General features: G+C 40.6%; 2 protein-coding genes and 1 pseudogene across 2 annotated transcripts; 2 read left to right on the forward strand and 1 right to left on the reverse strand.

Annotated features, from left to right (window-relative positions):
* The first annotated feature begins 5,193 nt into the window (after positions 1–5,193).
* On the forward strand, positions 5,194–5,944 carry LOC129072264 (nascent polypeptide-associated complex subunit alpha-like; annotated as a pseudogene).
* Positions 5,945–12,918: 6,974 nt separating this feature from the next.
* LOC129072265 (olfactory receptor-like protein DTMT) lies at positions 12,919–22,205 on the forward strand. Its single transcript, XM_054575677.1, has 2 exons — positions 12,919–13,826; positions 22,178–22,205. The coding sequence occupies exons 1-2, from the start codon at positions 12,922–12,924 to the stop codon at positions 22,203–22,205; spliced, it is 933 nt and encodes a 310-aa protein (XP_054431652.1). The 5' UTR covers positions 12,919–12,921.
* LOC129072228 (olfactory receptor 1L4) lies at positions 18,840–19,778 on the reverse strand. The gene is given in 1 exon segment (XM_054575653.1): positions 18,840–19,778. A coding segment is annotated over 1 exon segment (939 nt).
* Positions 22,206–26,570: the final 4,365 nt, after the last annotated feature.

Consider the following 26,570-nt stretch of genomic DNA (forward strand, 5'->3'; position numbering starts at 1 on the left):
TCACAACTTCGTATGGTTTATCTGTTAACTATTTTCTCCCTCTGATTTACTTTTTGGGTACCTTGTGTTTTTTGACCTGAAACTGATTTTTCTAATCCTTTTACCACAAGAGTGGATTTTGTCTTTACCTGGGAATCATAAATTTTAGTGGCACTACAATTTATTTCTCCAGTAATGGGGAAAGAAGGTAGAAGCTGTTATACAAATCAAGAAGGGAAGGATGCTTCTCTTCTGTTTGGTAGTTTAGACTTCATAAAAGAACTTCAAAGCTATATTTTTATTCTACTCATGACAATTCTAAGGAAGTATGGAAGATATTGTCACCATTCCAATTACTGGCCAAGCCACTCAGTGTGTTAACTGCTGAGTCTATGTAAGACCACAGACTATGAGATTCTATGGATTCTTCTCATTTTCTTCAACTTCATTGAGAAGGGAAGCAGCCATTAAAGGAAAAAAGAAAACAAAAGCAATCTCTCAGTTCCATTTGTGGCATGCACTAGGTTTCCAAACTTGGTCCATTTGTATCCTTAGTTGTTTCCTCTAAGTGATGGCATCCAAACCCGCCACTTTAATCCTCTCATATATTCTGGTGACTTCCACATCTCTATCTGAGGTCCAGACCTTTCTCCAGAGCTCTCAGCTGCTATTCTCATCTGACTAGTGTATATTTCCGTGTGAGGGTCTCTGAGTAGTTCAATCTCAACATGCACAACATTAAACTTTATGTTCTCCCAAATATGCTTTGTCCTTTATTCTGTACCTTGATTTGTGATGCCACTTTCCACCCAGTTACCCAAGCAGCCACTTCTGTATATGTATATATATTCACAAAGGTAGGTTATAGTTTGTAATCTTGCATTACGTATTTTCGTTTAATATTGTATTTCCTGAAATATTTTATTATTTTCCATGAAACAGTAACATTAGTTGCCATAATAGATCAAATTCTATTGCAGACTTATCAGTAGAAAAATAGAAACTATATATATTTAAATTAAATCACTTACCTCTATACTAGAAAAATCTGATTAAAAAGACCATGAAAAATAAATCCAGTTCTCAATGGCAATGAAAATGATCCTCAAGAACTATAAGAAGAAAACAGTAAAACTTTACTGAAAAACATAAAATAATACCACAATAAATGGACATAATACAACTGACCCTCAAAATGGTGCCTCATTGTAAACAGCTTTTTGAAGAGTAATTTTTATTTATTTATTTATTTTTTCCACATACATTTGTCTCCATCTTCCACCCACCACTCTTCTCTGCCCCCCTCCCTTCTCTCCCTCCCTCAATCCTTCCCCACTTTGGCTTTGTGCATGAGCCCTTGCTATATGTTTCTTGACTTGACCCTTCCCTTCCTTTTCCCTACCCACCCCTTCCTCCTTCCCTCTTGTCTCTGTTGGTTACTTTTTTCTTTCAGTGTTGCTTATTTTCCTTGCATCTTTGTTTTGTTGGTTAGGTTCCACTTATAGGTGAGATCATATGGTATTTGTCTTTTGCCACCTGGCTTATTTTGCTTAGCATAATGCTCTCTAGTTCCATCCATGCTGTCAGGAAGTGTAGTAGTTCTTTTTTTCTTTCTGCTGCATAGTATTCCATTGTGTAAATGTACCATAATTTTTTGATCCAATCATCTACTGGTGGGCATTTAGGTTGCTTCCAACATTTGGCTATTGTAAATTGTGCTTGAAGAGTAATTTTTTATACAATAAAATCGATTCATTTAAAGTTGTGTATTTTGATGAGTTATGTAAACTCAATATTTTAACATCATCAGTTCCCCTTAAATACATTCGATGTCATATAAATAAAATTATTAATGGAATTAATTTTATGGAAACTGAGAAGCTTATTTTGATGTAAGTTTGACATACTTTATCACATAAAAATTAGGAACTTTTCTAGGACAAAAGATAACATGAATAAATTTGAAAGAGAAGTGGCAGACTGACATTCCTGACAGATACAAGATTAAAATTCAGAATATGCAAAGAATTTTACAAATAATACAATAAAACATACCACTGGATAGAAAACCATACAAAGAATATTAACAGAGAACTTATAAAGATTAAACAATGTGAAAAGATCTTCAACTCCAATGTTACCAGAAAAATTCAAGTTGAAAAACAAGTGATAAATTGAATGATTAAATAATTGACAAATTTATGCATGATTTATCTTCCATGGTAATAGCAAGGATGTGGGAATAAGAGCACTCAAGTACATTCCAATTTTCTTGAAGTGTAATTTACATATGAGAAAATGCACCCATGTTAAGTGCATAGTTCAATGAGTTTTGACAGTCATAAGCATCCATGTAACCTCTATCCCAACCCATGTCTAGAATAATTCCATCTCCTCACTGTTAATTAATCCCTTGCAATTAATCTTCCATTCCCTACCACTGACCTGTGGTATTATTTTATGTATTTGGATTCATATTATAGATTAGATTTGCCTGATTTTCCATTTCATATAAATGGAATCATTTAGTATGTTTGCATTTGTACCTGGTGTCTTTAGCACTGCAGAATGTTTTGTAGATTTCAACATAAAATTCTTTTTATTACTGAGTAGTATTCCATTGTGTAAATATAGCACAGTTCATTCATTCCTTCATCTTTTGTTAGACATTGCTGTATACAGTTTTTGAAGATTATGAATTGTTGGAAAATGCCATTTTCTACCCACCCCCCCCGTCCTCCAAGGTATTGAAGGAATTACTTCAATACCTTTGTATAAAGTCAATTGACCATGAATAGGTGCATCTATTTCTGCACTCTATTCTGTTCCATTAACCTATATGTTTCCTGCTTATCTATCCCTATTCAAATGTCATTCTATCTCTATCATATCATTTTTTTCCTGATGTATTTTCTCATAGCTACATGTAGTGTCTTTTCTAACCTGACCTGATCCTAAAGGGACCATTTTATTCCTTTTATTATAGCAATGAATTTTGATTTCTTTTTTTTTTTGCCTTTAGCCAAATTTTGCTATTAAAAGATAAAACATGCTGTTTGCACTTATCATAACATTTTTATTACTTTGTTATTAGTTATGTTAAACAGAGTTCTTCCTGCCATTATTATACTGTTATGAGTTTTTAATTTTTGAATTCTTTATTTGGATTAACTCCTTTGTTGGATTACATCTTCAAGTCATTTTAAAAATAAGAATGGTACATGAATACTACCTTTATTGAATTCTCACATGTTTTACATTTTCCTTTTGTATGTGTGCTTATACCTGAAGGACAGCTTGGCTAGGTATAGACTTTTGTGGACATCTGCATTCCCACTTAAAATCCACTTTTCCAAAATAGCTGTGGAAAAATCTGAAGTAAGGCTGACTACTCCCTCTTCCCTCCACCCCTTAAGTGGCCATCTTCTTTCCCTCCTGAAACTTATAGGATTATTTCTCTAAACATGAAGTTTAATAACTTCATCAGATTTTGTTTTTGTGTCAACTGGCTTTTGTTACAATTTTTAATAACAGAAAATCCCTTTTGATTTACAAGTCTTTATCTTTCTTCATTTCAAGAGAGTTTTCTGCTCTTATATCTTGGAATATTATTATCATTCCATTTTTATCTGTTCTCCAGTAAGGCCAATAATTTTTATAGTAGTTTTGAAATTTATGTACTACAATATATCTACACATAAATGATACCTTTATTTTTTACAAAATAAAAAGAAAAACAGAATTTATAATATTATGCTTCTATAAACATTATCAGGAAAGAAACAAGATGTATACTTGAATTGACAGGGGAAGGGTCAAGTCAAGGAACATATATCAAGGACTTGTAGACAAAGCCAAAGTGGGGAAGGATGGAGGGAGGGAGATGGGGGTGAGGGGGCAGGGGAAGGTGGTGGTGGGAAGGCAGAGACAAATGTATTTGAACAAAAAAATAAATTTAAAAAAATTTAAAAAATAAAAATAAAATAATAAACCAAATCCTATGTCATTAAACTTGTAGCATTCAAAACAAGTTCCAGGTTTAATTCCAAATTAGTTTGTCTTTCTTATACTTTATCATTTGCTCAAATCTATCCACATCTCATTTGTTCATATTTATATCATATATCAACCTCTTTCTCTCCCTCCCTCCCTGCTTCTCTTCCTCGTCTGCTTATTCTCTCTCCCTCTTTCTTCTCCTTCTTCTTTTTTTTTTTCTTTTTACAGTGGCTGAGCCACTCGAGATAATTTTCAGACACCAAGATATGTAGCCAGTAAATTAAGCATTCAGGCTCTCCTAGAAACAAGAACATTCTCATACATAATTACAATACTGTTATCACAACCAAAAACTTAACATTAATACACGTATATAGTATAAAGTGTATATATACTTTTCACCAATGATAGACTTGTTTATATGAGAGATTTATTAACATCATTTACATACCATATTATTTATACATTTAAAGTATAAAAATAAATAGTTTTTTTGCATATTTCCAGAGTTGTGCAACCATCACCATAATCAGTGTTAGAACATTTCACTGCCCCCAAAGAAACCACATGTCCATTAACAATCACTACCCATTCCCCTCTAGCAATCACCAATGTCTCTATAGATTTGTCTGTTTTTGATATTCTATATAAATAGAATCATATAATATATGGGTTTTGTTGCTAGCTTCTTTCATTTGGCATAATGTTTTCATTATGTATTGTGATATGTATCGGTACTTCATTTATTTTCATTGCTAAATAGCATTGCATTGCATGGGTACACCACATTTTAGTTATCTAGTCCTCAGCTGATGATTGTTTGCTCCTTGGGCCTATTGTGAATAGTGCTGCTATGGACCTTCATGTACAAGTATTAGTTTCAATACCTTGGTTATTGTAGGTATATACCTAGGAGTAGAATTGCTGAGCAATATGGCAATTCCATGATTAACTTTTGGGGGAATCACTAAACAACCTCATTCACCCCTCTCCTCCCCCACCCTCGGCCCTCATCCCAGCAGCACCCTACACCTCAGCCACACCAAACTAGCTCAACTTTGTAAAGCAGCTCTCTCACTTCTTGGCTTTTCCATGTACTATTTCTTCTCTCTGGATACTTTCATTCTCTTTTCCTAGAAGATTCCTCAGATTCCACTTGAGCTTTACTGGAAAAAAAAAAAAAGAAGGATGTTTTGCCTTCCACAGCAGGTGTGGGCCATGCTCTTGCTCACTCTCTCTCCCTCTACCGCCATCTCGGTTCTGCTTTCCCCACACAAAATACCCAGCGAAGCTGCAGAAACCCCCCTGCTACAGAGCAGGAGTGGCCACAACCAGTCTCAGACAGCCTCTGGAACAGAATCTGATGGCGAGGAAGCAGCGCCGGAGCTGGGGGAGCATGATCCCACACGGGAAGCTACGCAGCGAGCCCAGTGGGCAGCAGCAGTTGAAATCAATGAAGGACCTGTCAGTGAAGCCAAACAGAGCCCTACCAAAAAGAAGGCATGAAAGGCTATGTCCAAACTGGGTCTTTGACAGTTTACAGGGGTTACCAGGGTCATTCTCCAGAAATCTAAGGATATTCCCTTTGTCATCACAAAACCAGATGTCTACAAGAGCCCAGCTTCAGATACTTATGTGATTTGGGGGAAAGCCAAGACAGAGGATTTACTTCAGCAAGCACAGCTAGCAGCCACTGAGAAATTCAAAGTTCAAGGTGAAGCTGTCTCAGACATTCAAAGAAACACACAGACTCCAACTGCGCAAGAGCAGAGTGAATACAGAGGATGCACTGTAGAATTGTACCCCTGAAACCTATATGATTTTATTAATCAATACCACTCCAATAAACTCAATAAAAAAGAGAAGAGTGAAGAGGAAGAGGCTGATGAAACAGATATGGACATTAAGGACAGGGCGTTGGTCAAGTCAGAAGCAAATGTGTTGAGAGCAAAGGCAGTCTGAGCCCTGAGGAGCAGCAGTAACAATATTGTAAATGCTATTATGAAATTAACAATGTAACCATCTAAAAAATGAGGATTTTTTTTTTGGTGTTTCAAAAGAGTACTGCAGCTTGGTTTGAAATTTGTTTTGTTTCTATTATTAATAAATTATGGCTGCTTGTGGGATGAAAAAAAATGTTTTCTCTGACTTGCTGGGTGGGTTTAAGTGTCCTTGATATGTATTCTTGTCACATCCTGTATTTCCCCTCTGATAGCATCTGTAACCCTTGTTAGTAACTTATTTAGTTGTCGCATCTGCCAGCTAGACCATATGCTGTCTGAGGGCAGGGACCTGTCTACATCACCACAGCTTTCCCACAGCACGTGGCTCAGTGCCTTGCACATGGCACTCAGTAACTACTTCTTGGAGGAATGACTTAATGAACTAATGAGTTAAGTATTGCCTGGGTGAATCGATCAGCACATTACTTTCTATCACGGAGCTTCAAGTCTGGATGAGGGGAGAAGGTTGGCATATATAGAAGCAGTCATTGGACAACATGAAACAGTAGTGATCAAGTGCTGCAGTGTTTGGTTCTGGTAACTGTCGTAGAAGGCCAGATACTGCAGAAGATGGGGAAGGGCGATGTTCGCATGGGCTGTGATGGTTAAGAAAGCCTCCTTGAGAAGGTCATACTAGGGGTGAATCCAGAATTCTGTCTCTGGACATGATTTTTTCAGAAATGTGCAGGAGTAAGGCAGGGGTGGGGGTGGTGCAAGCACCAGGTTTGTTACTAATGAGTTTCTTTGGGACTCAGGGACCCCAGGGGCCGGGGCATTATAGAAGAGAAGAGTCGAAGTGCAATGGCAGGAATTTTGGCTGGAAATGCATGACATGGAAGTAGCACCCAGGAAGCAGCCTCTGAAGCCACATTCGGGCAAGCTGGGTAAGCTGGGAGAGAGCTCAGAAGAGCTAGTTATTCTAAAATCCCCTTTAACAATATGAAGATTCCATAACTCTCTAGTGCAATGTCTGCAGGGTGATTTAGCAGTCATCACCCTCACTGTTTCCCCCTCTCGACAGTGATTCCCACCTTCCAATGTGATTGAGAATCACCTGAGCTGTTGATGGAACTAATAAATTATATACTCGTGGAGTACTTTGTACCTGACAAGTATCCATCATTCCAAACCCACAATTCTATGAGGTGTGTGAGGTTTGCTGCTGGTGGAGTGTAAAACTGGGAAATGCCAGCAATTTGCCAAGGTCCCAGGCCAGTAAACGATGGAATCTGACTCCTATTTGCTTAGGGGCCAGGTACGCAGAGTGTAAGGGACCGTCCCAGGAGCCCCGCTCCATGAAGCCTGTTTTCCTCACCCTCTGCTGAGCTGTTCTAATAATGTCTTCAGCTAGGGATAAATTCAACTCATAACTTGAGAGGAAATCCTCACTATTTGGGTTGCAGTCTGTTTCTTCTGGGCCAGTAGCTTCTTCCCTCCCACGGTGCTCCTCCAAAACTTCTCTGCCAGCAGCAAGGCGCTGGGCTCATTGCAGGCATGCAGACTTGGGTAGGGGAACTTGGAAAATATTGCATCTTCATCACAGAAAGTGATGACAATAATATCAAGTCCTTTAATGCCACACTTCCTCTCACATGTGACAAGTTTCTTACATGCGTTGTTTAATTTTTTTCCTTCCTTTGGCATGATAAATTAGATATTTGTATTCCTATGAAGTTGATGAGGGAATTCATGTTAAGGGAGGCTGAGTCCTTGGCGAAGGTCATGAAGCTGGTATGGGTGTAGCAGGGTAGTCAGGCTGACTGGCTCTGGAGTCTTAGCACTTCAATCCCGTGGATGATATGCGGGAGCTGCTTCCCCTGGTGTCCCCAGAATGCTCATCTCAGTTCTATTTGCCTCTCACTCTTACCTGCCAGGCTAATGTCCCCTGGGTCAATACAGTCTTAAAAGAGAGAAGAGACAAGATTTTTATGCAGGTCAGGGTAATATTAATTTAAGTTACAAAGAAATCAAAGTGGAAGAGCTGTATTCCCAGTGCTCCCAATGTCAGGAAGTGGATCCCAAGTGTTGGGGGGACGGGGTTTAGTGCCTGTAGGTGGTGAGAGAACTCATATTGCCTTCTAACCTTCAGCAAGTCAGACCTTCATGTCATTCTGCAGTCTGAGCTGCCCCTGTGGGTCTAAACAGCCCCCAGATTGAGGCAGGCACGGAACATGGGCTTGAATCAGCTTTGGGCTCATCCTCACCTTCCCAAATCCTCCGAGCTGGGAGGCTGAGGGGGTGTGATAAGATGGCTGGGTAGACCAGGAGATGGGCTTTGTTTGGAGTAGGAGTGCTTGGAAGCAGACCAGTGAGGAGGATGCAGGCGCTGGTGGATGTGTGGGGGTGGAGCAACCACTTGGCTTTGCAAGTTACAAAAAGGATCCTGGTGACTCTTGGATTTGCTTGCTCCTCACTGCTCCCTGGTCTACCATCTTCACCAGCCTCCAATGATGGACTCACAGGGACCAGAGTCCCTATAGAAGTGGAGAGGAAGCATTGTAGGGAGGATCAGATTAGGGACTTCTGTGCTGTGTTTGCTATGGTGAGCAGACCTTTGCCAGAGTTTTGTTTCCGTCTGCCTCGGGCCTCGCTGGCTTCATTAGAAACCTGCCTCAGGAAAGTCTCCTGTTTACCTAAGAAACCAAACACACCTGGGACAGTGGCTAGGTTTGGATTGTGAACACGTCTTCATGTCTTCCTATCTGGGACCCTCCTGTGGTCTTCAGAGTTGATTGTTTGCACCCTCTTCCACCTTTCAAAGGCCCCATGACCCAATTTTTCTTCTTTGAATTGGGAGTTTTCTAGTGTTTCTGAGAGACATGGGCCATTTATTTTCTAGATGGTCCCTTCCATGACTGTGTTCTGTGAGAGCCAGTTACTCTGAACTTTTCCTCAACTGACTCCCATTGGAAATCCTTTCCTGGCAAATCCAGAAATTCTCAAAAGTCTGGCATGCCAATGGCACCATTTTCCATTTTCCAGCACTGCTACTCGCTTAAAATTTTTCTACATTTCATTTTAATTGGCCACAGAATGTGTCATGGAGAAACTATACTTTAGGTTTGGACTGTCCGATTTGGTAGCCACTAGCCATACCATATGTAGCTATGAGCGCTTGAACATAGCTAAGTCAAATTGAGAGATGCTATATGTATAAAATACACCCTAGATTTTAAAGACAATAGATGAACAATATACAGGGTCTGTCAAAAGTAATGTCATTGAGTGTGGTTAGTAGGGTATGTGAATGTCTCACACGAGATGGAGAGCAATTTGAACATTTCACCTTAAATGTCATATGGTGTGCTTGAGTGTGATATTGTTATGTTACAAATTACATACTTATGATTTTGTAATAAAAGATTTTTATGTAATAAAAAGAGGCTTTATTTGTGCCAGACCCTGTATATTATTTTTTTTTGTTGATTAGCATTTCAAATCTCCTATATTCATTTTTTATTTTTTGAAATTATGTTAACGTACATATTTTGTTTTTTTCAAATCTTTCTGTATTTTTTATTTGAAAGCCTATTTCTTTTTTTAATTTTATTTAAATTTATTTTTTCAAATACATTTGTCTCTGCCTACCCCTCACCACTTTCCCTTGCCCCCTCAGCTCTTCCCCTTTGGTTTTGTCCATGAGTCCTTGCTATATGTTCCTTGACTTTCCCCTTCCCTTCCTTTTCCCTGCCCCCCCTCCCTCCTTCCCTCTTGTCTCTGTTGATTTCTTTTCCTTTCAGTGTTGCTGGTCTTATTTTCCTTGCATCTTTGTATTGTTGGTTTGGTTCCACTTATAGGTGAGATCATCTGGTATTTGTATATTATTAATATTTTAAAATATTAAGTATGTGTTGAAATGATGGTATCTTGGATTCATTAGTTTAAAAAATATGTAATTAAGATTAATTTCACCTGTTTCTTTTTCCTTTTAAAATGACATATGTGGCTCACATTTGTGGCTTGCATATTATTGCTAGTGGACATTGTTGCCTTAGATTAATCAGCATGCTTAATTTTGATAGCCTCTAAAGTTTTGATAATTTAAATTTTTCATCAGTATGTGTAATGTTGACTCTTGGTAAGATAAATCTTTTTATTATGCCTGTTTGGAAATTCTCAGAAAAGTGCCCGATGTGAGGCCTGAGACACTGTACTTAAAGATGGTGTTTTTTTCTTAAATTAGTCAGAACTGATCAGCTATTGTGATTACACAAGGATGCTAATGTCTCCAAGCCCCTTCCAAGAAATAAGCTTCATGTCTGCAATGATGTTGGACAACATGCAGAGGGCAAATCCCCTGCTCAGGACAACAGTGTGGGAATTAACTGTGGGAGCGGGGAGTAGGATGGGCAGAGCATGACAAAGGTGGGGGGGAAATTGGGACAACTGTAATAGAATAACAAAAAAAATCTTAAAAAAAATAAGAGAGTGGTACCTTGGTACTCGTTGAAAATTCATTCCAAAGAGTGGCGAGCAAACATCAAGTGCTTAAACACCTTTTCTCGTCAAAATGCGATGAGCACCAGGTTTGACAGGTTGTGAAGCCAACCAGTACTGAGGGACTTGCTTGCTGATTTGTCCCATTAGTGTCCTAAACAAGGTAAAAGGAGAGGATGTTTGGATGTTCATACAGTCTGCCATGAGTGAAGCTGTTAGAGACCTGGGAGCACTCTGTTCCAAAGCGAAGTCACCCAGTTTTTGTTAGGAGAACTTGATGGTAGGTCTAGCACAAGCAACCCACTGCTGAGCTCTGAGGCCCTGAAGCTGTTTCAACAGTTGAAAAACCCTCGTCTGGCATTATAGTTAATGATAAATAAAGGGAGAGCAAAATCCTTTAATAGGATCAGATAGTAAGGAGTCCTGGGATTTCCACTTCACCGCAATCTAGAGAATGAAAGCACGCTCTCCTCCAGAGAAGGGATACAGCCCCGATTTTGGCAAATCCTGACACATTATATTAAGGAAGTAATCTTTTATTTTGAGCTTTGGTCAGGATTTGGTATTGATATTTTTTAAATGCTTTTTGTCTCTGATGAGTTAATCATATATTTTTACATTAGACATATTAGTTTGATTTCAAATATGAAAAGCTGGAATTATTAGTGTTTTACACTTCATTTTCCTATCCATGTCCACAAGTCGAATTGGTCTATAATTTTATGTCTCATGTCTCTTTTTTCCTTCTTCAGTAAAATATGTAGTATTCTATTTAATTTTAGGTTCTAGAATGTCTTAGGTAGAGCCTGGGGATTATTTGTTCCTTGAAGGTTTGAAAAGTCTAGAAAGCTCCCTGCCCAAGGATTTTAAGACATTGTAACATAATTTATATCTAGTATACAAACCTTAAGTGTACAGCTCACTGAGTTTTACACCCATATACCCACTGCACACATCAAGATGTAGAGCATTTCTATCACCACAGAAATTTCCCTCGCGCCCTCTCCTGGTCAATACCCATGCGTGCCCAGAGGTAAGCACTGGTCTGGTTTCTACCTCCATAGATTAGGTTGGTCTGGTTTCTACCACCATAGATTAGGTTTGTCAGCTCCTGGAACTTTATATAAATAGAATCATACAATACCTTTTTGAATTTGAATTTTTTTACTCAACATACATGTTTTTGAGATTTACCCATGTTGTATGAATCATTACGGTTCATTCTTTTTCATTTATTGCTGCACAGTATGTCACTGAAATGAATATGCCTCAATTTGCTTATTCATTCTCCTGCTGATGGGCATTTGGGTTTTGTAATTTTAGCTGCGATGACTAAGCACCATTTTGGGGACATTTGTTTTTATTTATTTTGAGTATTTCAGGAGTGAATTTTCTGCAGGTAAATGTTAAACTTGAAGAAATTGCAAACATTTTGCGAAGTGTTTTACTATTTAACATTCTTACTAGTGATGTATTAAGTGTTAATTGCTTAATATCCTTGCTAACATTTGATATTGTCAGTCTTTTTCATTTTAGTGGATGTGTAGTAGTATCTTAAGATTTTAATTTGTATTTCCTGTGAATCCTAATGTTGAACATCTTTTCAATGCTTATTGTTGGCTCAGGACATTTATTAGATTTTTTAATTTTATTTCATATTTTTTTTAAAAATTTGATTCATATCATTCTCTATTTCTTTAATATTTATCTTAATGACCTATTTAGACACCATATATATTATTGAACCATTTTTTTCAATTTGTCTTTGCTAAGAAATTGTCTCACCCAGATTTTTTTTATTTATTTGAGAAGATTTAGAAAGATTTAAAAATTTGACTTTGTAACTATATCCTTTTTCTTAATCCTAATGTTCTAATACCTATTTTTATCTTTTTAAAAATTAGACTGGTCAATTTTGTCTATTTTGTTGATCTCTTGAAAACACAAACTCAAATTATTTGTTATTGATTTTATTGTTTTTATGTTTTCTAATTTGTTAACATATATCTTAGCTTTATCACTTAACCCTATTTATTTTAATTTTGTCTCTCTTTTTGTATCCTGTTCAGCTTAATGCTTTATTAATTTATTTTCCTTCTTTTCTAGATTATTAGTAAATCTGGGTATAGATTCTTCTTCTTCTGTGATGCGTCCCTCAGCTGGAGGCATGCCGATGTGCAGGACTGCCTCCTGCCTCCTTTCAGATCACACGGATCTGACCTCACCAATGGCGCAGTTATGGAGCCGTCTTACAGAATTCTGGAACATGGTTGAATTTGACCTGTAACCACACATGCTTTTATAGTTTTTCTTTATGTAAGTATTTATTTTTACATTTGGAAGAGGACAAATAAAATACCCAACCCTTAAAACTTATGGATATTTGATTTTAAAATATCTTTTTTGAAAGTTCTGAAATCTGAATATATATGTGTGTATGTGCATTTATAAATTCATACTGTCATACAAATTATTCTTAATTTTACAAAGGTGAAACAAAAGCAACATGGAAATGGGAAACAAAACTATCATTTCAGAATTCCTCCTCCTGGGCCTGCCCATTGAACCGGATCAACGAAAGCTGTTCTACACCCTGTTCCTGGCCATGTATCTTACGACCGTCCTGGGGAACCTCTTCATCATCGTGCTCATTCAGCTGGACTCTCACCTCCACACGCCCATGTATCTGTTTCTCAGCAATTTGTCTTTCTCTGACCTCTGCTTCTCTTCTGTGACCATCCCCAAACTGCTGCACAACATGCAGAGTCAAGACCCTTCCATCCCCTATGCAGGCTGCCTGGCCCAAATGTACTTCTTCCTGCTTTTTGCAGACCTGGAGAGCTTCCTCCTCGTGGCCATGGCCTATGACCGCTACGTGGCCATCTGCTTCCCCCTGCACTACAGCATCATCATGAGCCCCAAACTCTGTGTCTCCCTGGTGGTGCTGTCCTGGGTGCTGACTGCTTTCATCTCTTTGTTGCATACTCTGCTCATGGCTCGGCTGTCTTTCTGTGCTGACAATGTGATCCCCCACTTTTTTTGTGACATGTCAGCTCTGCTCAAGTTGGCCTGCTCTGACACGGAGATAAATGAAATGGTGATATTTATCTTGGGAGGTCTTGTTATTATTGTTCCATTCCTTTTGATCTTTTCATCATATGCACAAATTGTGTCCTCCATCCTCAAGGTCCCTTCTGCCAGAGGCATCCGCAAGGCCTTCTCCACCTGTGGCTCCCACCTGTCTGTGGTGTCACTGTTCTATGGGATGATCATTGGCCTCTACTTGTGCCCTTCAGCCAACAATTCTACTGTTAAAGAGACAATAATGGCTGTGATGTACACCGTGGTGACACCCATGCTGAACCCCTTCATCTATAGCTTGAGGAATCAGGACATAAAGGGGGCCTTGCAAAGAGCCTTTTCAAAATGTACACGTCAGTTTTCTCTGAGATTGTGACTCTAAAGATTAAGGTATGCTATCAAGCACTAAATTGAATAATGACGATGAGTAGTATTCTGAAGGTCTAGTAGTAACTAAGCCCAGCATGCCTGATGTAGCCCCCACAGCCTTCCAGGAGAAGTTTCCCCACACATCACTAAGGGAAGGTTATTGTGCCTCTTGTGTTTATCACTGTATCTTGGGTGTGATGTAGCATGAGGCTTGGTTGAATAATTATTATTCAATCTTGAATAAATACCACTCAGCCTAGGTATTTATTGTAATTAAAGAATGTACAGTAGTTCCTAATTCTCTAATAAATCAAAATTACTCTGCCACTTCAATACTTTGCTTCTGCCAAACATATTTATTCCTTGAAGAATGCCTTCTAATTCATTGTGCACATGATCTTATAATTTTACTCTCCAGGGTCAGCATTTCTCCTCTTGCTAATCTACTCAGTTCTTAATTTTCTTTTCAGGAGTTTCTTGATTCATTTATTTATCAATCGCAATCTAAAGTTATTTTTTTCTTAATTGCCCCAATAATTTGTTAGTTAATAACAAATTGATAATATCTATATTTTGCATGAGAATTCCCCTTGCAAATTAAAATCATTTGATATGTAATGGACCATTGAGTTTTGTTATGTATTGTTTCATTTATAGACATTAAATGGTAACCTATAGATAGGAAAAAGTAAAACAAATAATGACAGAGGATTAGAATCTATTTATGACTCCCAGATTTTTTTTCCTCTGGAATATGATGCTGAAAATTATTTGATGCTTTGTTTATTTCTTCTCTTACCAAGTGTCCTGAAGATGGGTGCTCTGTAATCTCAGGAGTGCCTAGTTTGGTGCCTTGTGTCTGTGTGTCTGCTGCATGTAGAATAAATATTGACTTGAATACATTTTCATGTTTCTTGAAATGAATTTATACCTTAAAATCCTACCTTTTATAATTTTTCTTAAAAATGACAACTTTGACTTCATTTGTTCTACAAAAACTTTTATTGATTACAGAAATAGCACAGTCTCACTAGAAAACAGCTAAATAACAAAGAAATGAGTAATAAGGTAGAATGTGAAGGTTCTCCCTAGTTCTACTCCTCCCATGAAGGTGGTTAAAAGTTGGGAAACATTCAGATTAACATTGTATATAATAATTAATAAGGCTAAATTACACATGCTATTTTCTCATTGTTTTCACATAAAATGCACTTTGGATTCATCATTTCATACAAGGACACGTAACTCTTCTAGAAGCTATCTAGTGTTGTAGATGCAGTAACTGTAATTTATTTAATCTTTTCTCAACAGACATTGGATTGTTTTCAGTTTTTTATTATTTTGAATAATGCTTAGATTTTGTTTTATGGTACATATGTTTTTGGTGGACTTGTGCTGTGTTTCTAGAGACACGTTCTTAGACATAGATGTACTAGATTTAAGGACATGAACATTGTATCATTGGGTAGAGATTGTCAAACTGCTTCCATGGAGTTCTTCTAAGGTAAACTCCCTCCGAAGGTAAATGAGAATGGCTGTTTTTTCAGGATGTTTCCAACACTGGGCATTTTGCTTTCAAAGTATTTATCAACTTGATAGAAAAAAAGATTTTACTTTTTTAAAATTGAATTTCTGTATGTGTCAATGAGGTCAAACCCCTCTGTCTATTGATTAGCCACTTTGCCTTTGGTGTGTTGCATGTCTTCTGTCTTGAGTTGATTTCTGTTTTCTTAGTATGGAAAGTCTCATGTTATCTATCTTGTAGGTGGTATTTTTTACTTTAGTAGTGGTGTATTTTGCCCTTACTGCAGATTGTGATTTCAAAGTGGGTAAATAAGTTGATTTTTACTTCATGATATATCTTTTTTCTTAACATGTTTAACAAGGGTTTTTTTTTAATCTCAAAGTTATATTATCCCATTTCTTCTTTTTCCCCTAGTTCTTGTACTGTATTAGTTTCCACATCTTTATCTTTGATCTGACTGAAATTTGGCTTAAGGGCAATCACCCTCTTTTTCTTTTTCCTTTCCCCAGCAAGTTAGTTGTCTCCATCTTTGCTAATGTTAAAAACTACCTGCACAATGTATTAAATATTCATATATACTTGAGTCTCTTTCTAGACTCTATTATATTGATGTCATCCTATTTATGTACTAACACTATATAAGGTGTGCCTTCATAATGATACACTTGAAAGATTTTGTGTGACAAGCCCTTCTCAATATACTTCTCTTCCAAAAGCTTTCCCAACACATACATCCTTTCAGATATGTTTCTGATCTATCTTGTTAAACACCAAAAAAAATATGTTGGGAAATTAACTGGATTTACATTGAATTATCACATCAACTTATAAAGGAGAGTTGGCTATTTACACAGTTGCTTTACAAACTATAAATAAGGAATGTCTTTCCATTAATTCATGTTTTCTTACTTGAAGACTAGATTTCTTAATTTGGTATCTGTATATTACTTTCTACATTTAGTCCTAGGTATTTTACATTAAAAAATGTTGGCGGTGTTTACTATTGTGTCTTTGGAAATATAATTATTTTTGTACATAGAAAAGTTACTAATTGTTTTGTATATCAACTTCACAACAGCACACTTTATTGAATCTTCTCACTGTTTTCTAATAAGGATTTCAGTTGAATGTCATGGTTATTGAAGATACATAATCAAAAATAATATAATATTGATTATTATGCATACTCCTTTCAAATATTTAGTTCTGCTCTTTCTCTTTTCTAATTACTTTGCATACCACTTCAATAATAATGTAAAATAAGAGTGTTTCTAATAAGAATTTAAATATTAGTGTGAGGCCCTGCCCTTTGCTCCCCAACAACTAGGAAAGGGAATGATACGATCTTCCAAGTGGTTTTGGGCATAGTGAACTTGGAAGGCAGTGAGAGATGCCTGTCTTTGTTGGCAGCTACTCTGGGAGGAGGTAGCTTTGCAGAAGAGCCCACCACTACATGGGGCAGCCATATCATGGCAGTGCTGAGCTAGAAAACTGTCTAAAATTCAACCTCTACCTCCACATGCACACAAACACAAGTCTTCTCAACCACCTTGTGCTATCAAGATCTTAAAAGTACTTAAGTGCCCTGGTGGAGCCTAGACAGAAGCTAGGAGTTGAGGGCCAGCGTATCTGCAGAGGCTGTAAGGGGTGAAGGTGCCCTGTAGCAGCTGCTGGAGGTCAGAGCCCAGAACCAGACAGAAGATGGCTGAGTTTAAGAGAATCAGTAGAACCAGAGAGCCCTGCGAAGGCCATCAGCTGCCTTCTCAAAAGAAAAGTAACGTATCATTAATGCTAAGAGCAGAGATGTCAAGTTCCATCAACAGTGAACGTTAGCAGAGACTCCACTCTCCTGAAGTCAGAGGATATTTAAGAATCTAGAAAAACATAACAAAATCAACACAAGGAAAATAGGAAGAAGGAACTCATAAATATGAAAGTGAAAAATTAGTGTTGAAAATCAAGAAACAATAGAGGAATGATAACAAACTAAATGTTGGTTCTTTGGAAAATATTAATATAACAGATAAAATGTTAGCACATAAAACAAAAAAAAGGCATAAATAAAGAACTCTAGGACTGGAAAAGGAGCACAATTAACAGCTAGAAGGGCTATTTAAAGCCATGAGAATACTATATACAACTTTAAAACCAAAAATAAAAATGTGGGGATGATTATATTTTAGGAACTTAAATATTACTAAAATTTACTCAAAATGGTGAAAAAAATTGACTAGACTAAAATCACTGAAGAAGATGAATGTCTTAGCCTTATGACTTTGGGAAAGCTTCTTGGTTTCTCTAAGCCTGTTTCTTCTCTGTGTGACAAGAATAATAATTCCCCCCTTGGAATCTTGTGCAGTTTAAATGAGTCAAATCAAGAAATGTTACCTTTTATTATTTTTCATATATGGCTATCATTACACCATTGTAATAGTGAAACATTGGAAGAGCATAAGAATTTATCAATAAGAGAATGGTTAATTGTGGAACACCACAGTATAGGGCTCTATATTATGAGATTAAAAATGAAGTTCTACTTGTAGTAATAAGAGATCTCCTAGACATATTGTTTCATGAAAATAGAAATTGCAAAATAATATGCAGAGAATGATACTACTTATGTTTCAAAACTGGGAAGAATGATGGGGGCAGAGATTGAGAGAAAGAGAAGTATTGAACTAATAAGTAGAATGGGAGTGGAGGTTGGGTTGAACAGTAGTCTAGGAGAATTTTATGTTTACCTCTGTTTTTGACCCCCCCCCCCATGAAAATGATGGTTATGAGAGAGAGAGAGAGAGAGAGAGAGAGAGAGAGAGAGAGAGAGAGATGTGTGAACATTGATGTGAAGAAGAAATATCCATCAGTTGCCTCCCATACACACACCCAGACCAGGGGTTGAACTTGAACTGGCAACTTAGGTATGTGCCCTGACTGGGGATCGAACCTGCAACAGTTTGGTATATGGAAGGACGCTCAACCAACTGAGCCACACAGCCAAGGTAATAACTATCTTTCCTGAAGTTTCCAAAAGAGGAGTCTACAAGGGCATGGGCTACATTGTAGTGCACCCAAATAAAACCTCTTTAACACCTTCTTGAGTTTGTGCTGCTTCTCAGTCTCCTCTCCATCACCGTGTGGAGCTGATCACACTCTTCTTCTCCATGAGCTACGAGGCTTATTCCCTACTCCCCTATTTGGTCCCCTTTTTCCAAAATTTAAAAGTACACTATTTTAAACATTCAGACAATGCAGAAACGAGTTTAGCTTATTCATGGGGATGTACCCATCCCTATGAGTAAACATTTTGTCACATTTGCTTCAGATACAATTTTAATTTAATATTTAATTGCAGGATCAAAATTGCTAGTGCCTTAGAAAGCTTAATAAAGAATCCGGGAGGGGGCGTCTGTAATCCTTATTATCGAAATGACCTTGAGCCCAGACCGGCCTCACACCTCTTGGGATGCAGCCCTCCATCTGAGGCCCCGTTTGAGGGCGCCCTTGACTTCTTTGTTGCGAAGACTGTAGATGAAAGGGTTCAAGGTTGGTGTGAGCACCGCATAGACCACGCTGGCCAGGCGGTTGTAGCGGGCTGAGTAGTCAGACAATGGCCGGAAATAGACGGAGAGGGCTGAACCGAAGAGGGACACCACCAGTAGGTGGGCCCCGCAGGTGGAGAAGGCGCGGCGCCGGCCCCCTACCGACCTCATCCTCAGCATTGCCAGGAGGACCCGCCCGTAGGAGAGAGACACCAGCAGCAGCGGGGTCAGCATCACGGCCAGGCCCTTGGAGAAGATGGCAGTCTCCGGAGCCCATTTGTCCGAAGTCGCCCAGCTCAGCATCAGAGGCCCGTCGCAAAAAAAGTGGAGCACAAGAGCAGAGCGTGGGTAGGAGAGTGCGGAGATGAGCAGCGTGTGGAGAAGCGAGCGCAGGTGGGACAGGGTCCAGGACGCGGCGACCAGCACTGTGCAGCGCCAGGGCGTCATGACTGCGGCGTAGTGTAGGGGCCGGCAGACGGCCACCGCGCGGTCGTGGGACATGGCTGCCAGGAGGTAGCTCTCGGTGACGCCCAGGGCCAAGAAGTACAGCTGGGCAAAGCTCCCCGGGAAGGACACGGCCTAGCCTGGGTGGAGCAGGCTGGCCAGCAGCCTGGGGACCGTGACTGTGGTTAAAGAGACGTCCACGAGGCTCAGGTGACCCAAGAAGTAATACATGGGGGATCGGAGAGCCCCGTCGGACCTCACCACCACCACCATGCTCAGGTTGCCCAGGGCGTTGAGCAGATAGGTGATGAGGAAGAGCAGGAACAGCAGCGGGTGGGCGTTGGCGCTGTCCATCAGGCCGAGGAGGAGGAACTCGGGGGTGGCAGTGAGGTTGGCCATGGCCATGGGGTGACAAGTGGCAGTGCCGAGGGGTGAGATGGAGCAGCAGGCCTAAGTTCTGGCATCTTAGGTAGACTTCTGCATGTTGGTGTTCCATGTAATATTGTAAAACTTCTGCTTGCTAAACATGGCTTGAAAACCACATTGCTCACCCAATAATCCTAATTGGATGAAGAAATTGAATCTCAGAAGGGTGTCCTAGGCAGTGGGTGGTCTCAAGCTTTGGAGTAGATCAGACTGAGCCTGGCTCTGCCAATCAGGTAGTTTGATCTCTCTGAGTCTCAGTTTCTTCTTCTATGAAAAAAAAAAAAAAATACTAGTACCTATCCCTGGAATTGGTTGTGAGGATAAAGTGGATAATAAATTTAAACTAGTTAGCATAGTATCTAGTCTATAATAAGCACTTAGAAGTGTATGTATGTATCTATCTATCTATTACCTATCATAATCATCTGCTTAATCAAACAAGAATTCACGGGCAGAGTTGGGACCCAGGCCATCTGAACACCCCTTGAAATCCCCCCACAGAGCACATTTTGCTGCATTCACTTATTCACCACATATGATGTGATAGCTCAGGAGCTGGCAAACCACTTTTGTGAAGGATCATATAGTAAATACTTTAGATTTGTGGGCCATATGGTCTCTGTCTCAGTTACTCAACTCTGCTGTTGTAGCATGAAAACAGCCATTGATATATGTAAATGAATGGCTATGGATGTGTTCCAGTAAAACTTTACTCACAAAACAGGCGGGAGGCTGGACCTGGCTTTTGTGCCATAGTCTGGTGACTCCTGTACTAGGTACTTGGGGAATAGAGAGACGAGTGAGTCTTAACTTCTGCCTGCAAACAGTTGGACCTAGTGTAGCTAGCAGAGTGTTTCATGCTTTACTGATTTTATGAACTAAGTGGGGCTCCATTATTCTGCCAGGAGGGGTTTGGGAAGATTTCAAAGATTTGAACTGGGTGCTGGGGAACAAATAGGGTTCCACGCAGCACTCACGGTATGGTGCGGGAGGGGGAGGGCATCCAGACAGGAGCAGGGGATTGTGTGGGGCTATTGTTAGAGGGATGAAGGTCAAATGTCTCCCTATGACACTGGGACAAGGTTTGTCTTTGCTCTGACCTCATTGGCAGAAAACTTCAAAGTGTCCCAAGTGACTTCAGTTATGTCAGAAACAATGCCCTCATTTTGTCCCCCCTCAATCATTTCCTTAAAACATACTCTCTTTCCATTGCTCCAAAGCTTCTAGAAATGTTCTATTACCAGCTCGTCCAGTCCCCACTTGGCCAGGGCCATGTTTGTGGGCAACCCCGGAGAGCACACTAAGCCAGGCCTCAGCAGGGAAGCTCCTTGCGCGAAGGAACTGCGTCTCACTCACTCTCTCACTCAGTCATCTGTCCACAAAATTTATCCAATAGATATTTGTTGAGTGAGGCTTTTAAAGAGGAATGAGTGAGAACAGAGGTAAAAGGAGGGTGCAAATGAGGAGATTATGGGCCAACTGCCTTGTCCATTCCTGGCACTTCAGGAGAAGCCCCTGATAGGCCCTAGTTTTAGTTTTTCTATTTCTTTATCACTGTTACGCATTAGATGACATGACTTCATCTGCTTATACTAACCCCAACCCCACCCCTCCCTTCAACATAGTCCATAGTGTTGAAGAGCCAGGATCTTTCACTTTTCTAATCTGTCCCTTTCGGGGTGCAGGATTCTCCTCTGCAGAGCCCCTGACCTTCCCTCCCCACCATGACGGGCAGCTGTGTGATACAGAGCCACCTGGTTTTTAATCCTGATTGGCTGTGCAAACATGGACCTCTCTTTATTTCATTTCCACTCTTCTCAGCTATAAAATGGGGATTTTTCCTTTCTTACAGGGTTGCCGTCAAGATCAAATGAGGTAGTGTTTGTATAAGCACTCAGTAGAATGTTCATACTACTTGCAGAGAATGAATGCTCAGCAGACATTAGTTCCCTCTCCATCAACTTCTAGTGGCTTCTCCCTGTTCCCTGGTGCTACCAGAGGCAATCCGGTCAGTCCCCTGCTGAAGGGCTGTAGCTGTATACCTAGTTCTACAGGTGGTTCCTGTTATGCCCACTGGGGGCTATATGTCAAATCTGCTTTCTCTGCAGCTTCTTACATAGTGGTCCAAAGAATTTATTCTAAATCTAGTAAGTCTTCTTTTCTGTAACTCAAACACCCTGGTGCCTTATATTCTTTCTGATAAGACCAATTTCAGGTCCTTTTTCATTGTGGTCACCCTCTGCTTGGTCAGCTTTTTTCTGTACTGGACACAGTGCTCTAGCTGGAATCAGGCTGCGTGAGCCCACAGGTGGCAGCTTAGCAGCTCAGATCTACATCTCACGTTTGTTTATTGAGTGCCTCCTTTGGCTCTGGCATTTGTGTTGGTCTCTAGGACTAAAAAGGTAGACCAGCTGTTGTCCTTGCCCTCCAGCCATGCACAATGCAATAAGCACTACACTAATTCTATGAACAAAGTGTGAACCGTTTTCTCTGCTTGGCTGACTGCGGGGAGATTCCCAAGAAGAGGTGAGGTTTGAACTGGGGTTGGAAGAATGAGTAGGAGATCACCAGTTAGGGACTTGGGAGTGGGAAGTGCATTTCAGGCAGGGGTAGAGAATGGGAAAGCAGAGGATGATGTTTTCTGGGTGGGGACAGCTAAAATGCAGCCCTTTCTTTCCTACTGCTGTGAGGCAGAGTGGAGTGGGATGGGAGGAGATAGGACACAAGACAAGGAGACGTAGAGGGATGTTGGCTTTTCTCACCTGCAGGGCAGCATGCCAGGCCTCAGCTCTGTCTGTAGAGTCTGTGGGCTTGTGTCCCTCTAGGCTGGAGGTCCCAGGTCTTGAGGACAGACATACATTGTCTTCTCCCAGAGACTTCAGCATGTTTCCTGGAGGCTGGGATTGACAGCCTTGGAGAGAGAAAGCCAGAGCTGTAAGGCCCTTGGAATTCTGAGACTACTCCTTCCTTTTAGCTTAACTGCCCTGCCAGGCTGCCCAGTGCCTGTCAGGTGCCGTGCAAACTGCTAGGTCTGACATCTGAAGTTTTCCATCATTGCTCCCCACTTTCTTCTCCCATGTTAGCTCCAAGGATTAGCTCCCTCAGCCAGCTATGTCCTCTCCTTACTCTGCCAGAGAGACTGGGTGGATTAGAGGGAATGAAGGAGCCTGGAACCCAGACTTGGGATGGACAACCCTCAGACTGGTCACCATCTGTTCTGGCCCACTGTGCTCAGAGAATGCGGTCACTCCTCAGCCTCCTCCTGCCCAGGAGGCCTGTGCTCTCTTCTCTCTGGCCGTACCTATGGTGAACTGCGACCATCGCCCCTAAAACTGCGACTTTGCTGTGATTCCTCTGCTCAGAGAAGAGCGCTCTCTCCTGATCCCACTGCGAGCAGAGCAGTGAGTGGAGCTGGGGACCCTGGTGCCCAGTCTCCCAGCATGGACCCCTGAAGTCCTTCCCTTGCCCAGGCCTGACTCAGACCCCGAGGTCCCATCTAACCCAGAAGTCATGAGAGGGAAGGGGGGCCGGAGTTGCTGGCAGATTCACCCTGGGACAGCAGGATCAGGGGACACTTGTGGAGTTGCTCCTGAGGGGCTGCAGGGGTGCTGTCCTCCGTCACCCGGTGGCCCAGGTCAGAGACTCCAGTATCCAGCCCTGCCCAGTTGGTTCCCAGGCAAGATGATTTCTGCTCCCTGTCCTGAAGCCTTTTGACTGTTCTATCCTCCTCACTGGTCTGGCAGAGCAGACCTAACTCCCAGGCTAATCGATTTTTCCTGAGGACAATCTCTGCCTTGCCTTCCCCCTCCCTCCACCTCTCTCTCTATCTCTCTCATCTGCCTTTCCTCCTGGTGTGTCTTAATGCTCACAGACCTTGTAGCCACATCCCAGGGGGTGAGCCTCTCCAGCTCGACTGTCCTGTCATTAGAAAACATTGTCCAGCATCCACGGGGCACCTGGGCCCACTGGGCTTCAAGGAGTATCAGAGAAGCCATGAATGAGTGAGGTATTCAAGTGCTGACCAGCTGTGGGAACCTGGACAGGTCTCTTTTCCCTTCCAGGTCTCAGTTTCCAGTAAACGGAGAAGGATGAACTGCCAGAGTCTGAACATCCCTTCATGTTGGAGGACGGACTGTTCTGAGGGTGCACCCTGGATAGTCAACACTCAGGTCAGGGAGTGACTTGAGACTTACAATAGAGGCTGTGCCCATGGCTTGGGTGCTCAGGCAGCACTTCTGGGAGGAAGCGAGGTGTCAATGGAGCAGAAGGATGGGAGGATGTGGATGTAGGGGAGGGCAGTGCTGGCAAATCAACGTGTCTGGGAAGCACACTTTATGCAGAGGGGGCACAGGGAAGCATAAAGGGAGGAAAGGGCTGACCGTACAAGTTTCCAGTGGGGAGAAGGTCCATCCATCCTCTTCCCTGGGGCTCCGGAATCCTCCTGCCCTTTACCAGCTGTGAGGCCTTGGGGAAGTTACTCAAATGACCTGTACATCAGTGTCTCACCTGTAACGTGGGGAAATAGTAGGACCTGCTTCACAGGGATACTCCGAGGACCCTGTGAATTAGTGAATGTGAAGCCCTTACACAGTACCCAGCACACACCAAGCACTGGCTACATGTTGGCTGTTACTATTCTTATCCCCGATTGCCCCTATTGTGTGTTTTAGGGTTTGTTCATTTGTTCTCCTGACTTGAATTTTCTTTTTAAAGAAACCACTTTGAGTCTTTCCATTCCCCTAATAAACTTGGACTGACATTGGTCACCCACAAAGAGGTATTTATCTTGTAGACACACCACAAGTTATTTAATCACTATTGTAATTTTGGAGAAATTATTAAGGAAGTTATTTCAACTTGAGCTTTTTTTTCTTCCTTCCAGCTTTTCTAAGACCCCAGAGAGAAAATCCAGGGTCAAAGAAGTGAACACTTCTGTCCCTCCTGACAAACGTGGAGAAGGACTTCATCAAGCAAGCTTTCTTTACTGGTTACACTGCCATCAGCGATGGCTGAATGTGCCTTCTCCCAACTGTGAAATATTATTATGATTTTTAGAATTAATTGCCTTGATTTTTGGCTCTGTAAAAAATAGACTACTGTTTTAATTCCCTTTGATTGTCAAGTGCATTTCTCTACTGTTATGTGAGTTGTAGCTGCGCTCACCTGGCTTTACCTGTCTGGTTCCTGCACAGAACAGTCGAATATTTTTTTCCTTTTTATTTAATTTATTGGGGTGACACTAGTTAACAAAGTAATACAGGTTTCCATTGCAAAACTCCACAGCACATCATCTGTGCGCCGTACTACGTGTTCACACCCAAGTCAAGCCTCCTTCCACCACCACTTCTCCCCAGTGCGCGCTCCCCCACCTCGCCAACCCCTGCCTCCCCCGGCATCCACCACACTGTCGTCCAAGCTCATCAGGTTTTTTTCTCTTTTTTTGCTCAATCCTTCCATGCCCCAGCTCCCCCCAATTCCCCCTCTACCTCCTGAAAATGTCAGCCTTGCTCTCTAACTATAATTCTATCTCTATTTTACTTGTTCGTTCAGCTTGTTCATTAGATTTCACATATGAGTGATACCATATGGCTCTTGTCTTTCTCTGACTGGCTTATTTCACTTAGCATAATACTGTTGAGGCCCATCCATGCCTTCGCAAAAGGTAAAATTTCCTTCTTCTTCTTTTCTTTACAGCTGAGTAGTATTCCATTGTGTAAATGTATCATAGGTTTATATCCACTCATCTACTGATGGACACTTGGGCTGCTTCCAAATCTTGGCTATCATAAATAATGCTGCAATGAACATAGGGGTGCCTATAGTCTTTTGAATTAGTGTTTTGGGTTCATTCAGTCAACTTTCACAAAGGATCTTGGCAGGTCCTGGACACTGCATCTAAAAAGTAATAAACCATAAAACAAGCCATTTAATATCTGCACTTTTTCTTCAGTGTAAACCATTTCAAATAATTTCTATATTAGTATATTTATAATTCTCAGACAAATGAATAAATACAAGATGAGTATCATCAAGTTTCACATCAGTTTGAATTGGCTTGTGGCATAATTTCCAAAGATATACCATGCCACACAAACACGAGGAGGAGAATATATAAGCATATCTATATCTATATCTATATATCTATATATATCTAGTTGAAATGTAATAAATCTAAAAATTTGAGTAACTGTGATGTTCATAGTTGCTTCTAAATCACCAAAGGGATGAATCATATTCTCTGCACAATTATTAGAATGGTTTTAATGAAAAACTGTTAATCATTGAACTGAATGTACCCTAACTGATATTTCAGATGCACATTTTGCTTATTCTTCTGCCTATGTGAGCATCCCCTTTCCCTTTCCAAAAGTTAGAGCACTATTTCAAAGCTTCCTGAAGCTCTGCTCTCAAGCTAATAGTTCTCAGCAAAGCCCATAAATAAAAATCTTTCTAATATTTCCAAAGATTCCATTTCCTTTCATTGACATTATCTACATCAGTCCCATGGCTTCCTCCCTCCCACCTTTCTTTCCTTCCTTCCTTCCTTCCTTCCTTCCTTCCTTCCTTCCTTCCTTCCTTCCTTCCTTCCTTCCTTCCTTCCTTCCTTCCTTCCTTCCTTCCTAAAATCTACCTCTCCCCTGTCTTCTGGACTTCATCCCCGCCCCCCTCCCAGCCCCCCGCCTTGCCTGCCTTTTAGACACACTTCACTCTTCTTGTGAAGAATAGGGAAACGCTTTTTCTTTAGTCCATTTAAGGATGAGGCCAAAATAG

Source organism: Pteronotus mesoamericanus, unplaced genomic scaffold (genome assembly GCF_021234165.1).
Source record: "Pteronotus mesoamericanus isolate MK-2021 breed Mesoamerican mustached bat unplaced genomic scaffold, CSHL_Meso_final contig_317, whole genome shotgun sequence".
Lineage (NCBI taxonomy): Eukaryota > Metazoa > Chordata > Mammalia > Chiroptera > Mormoopidae > Pteronotus > Pteronotus mesoamericanus.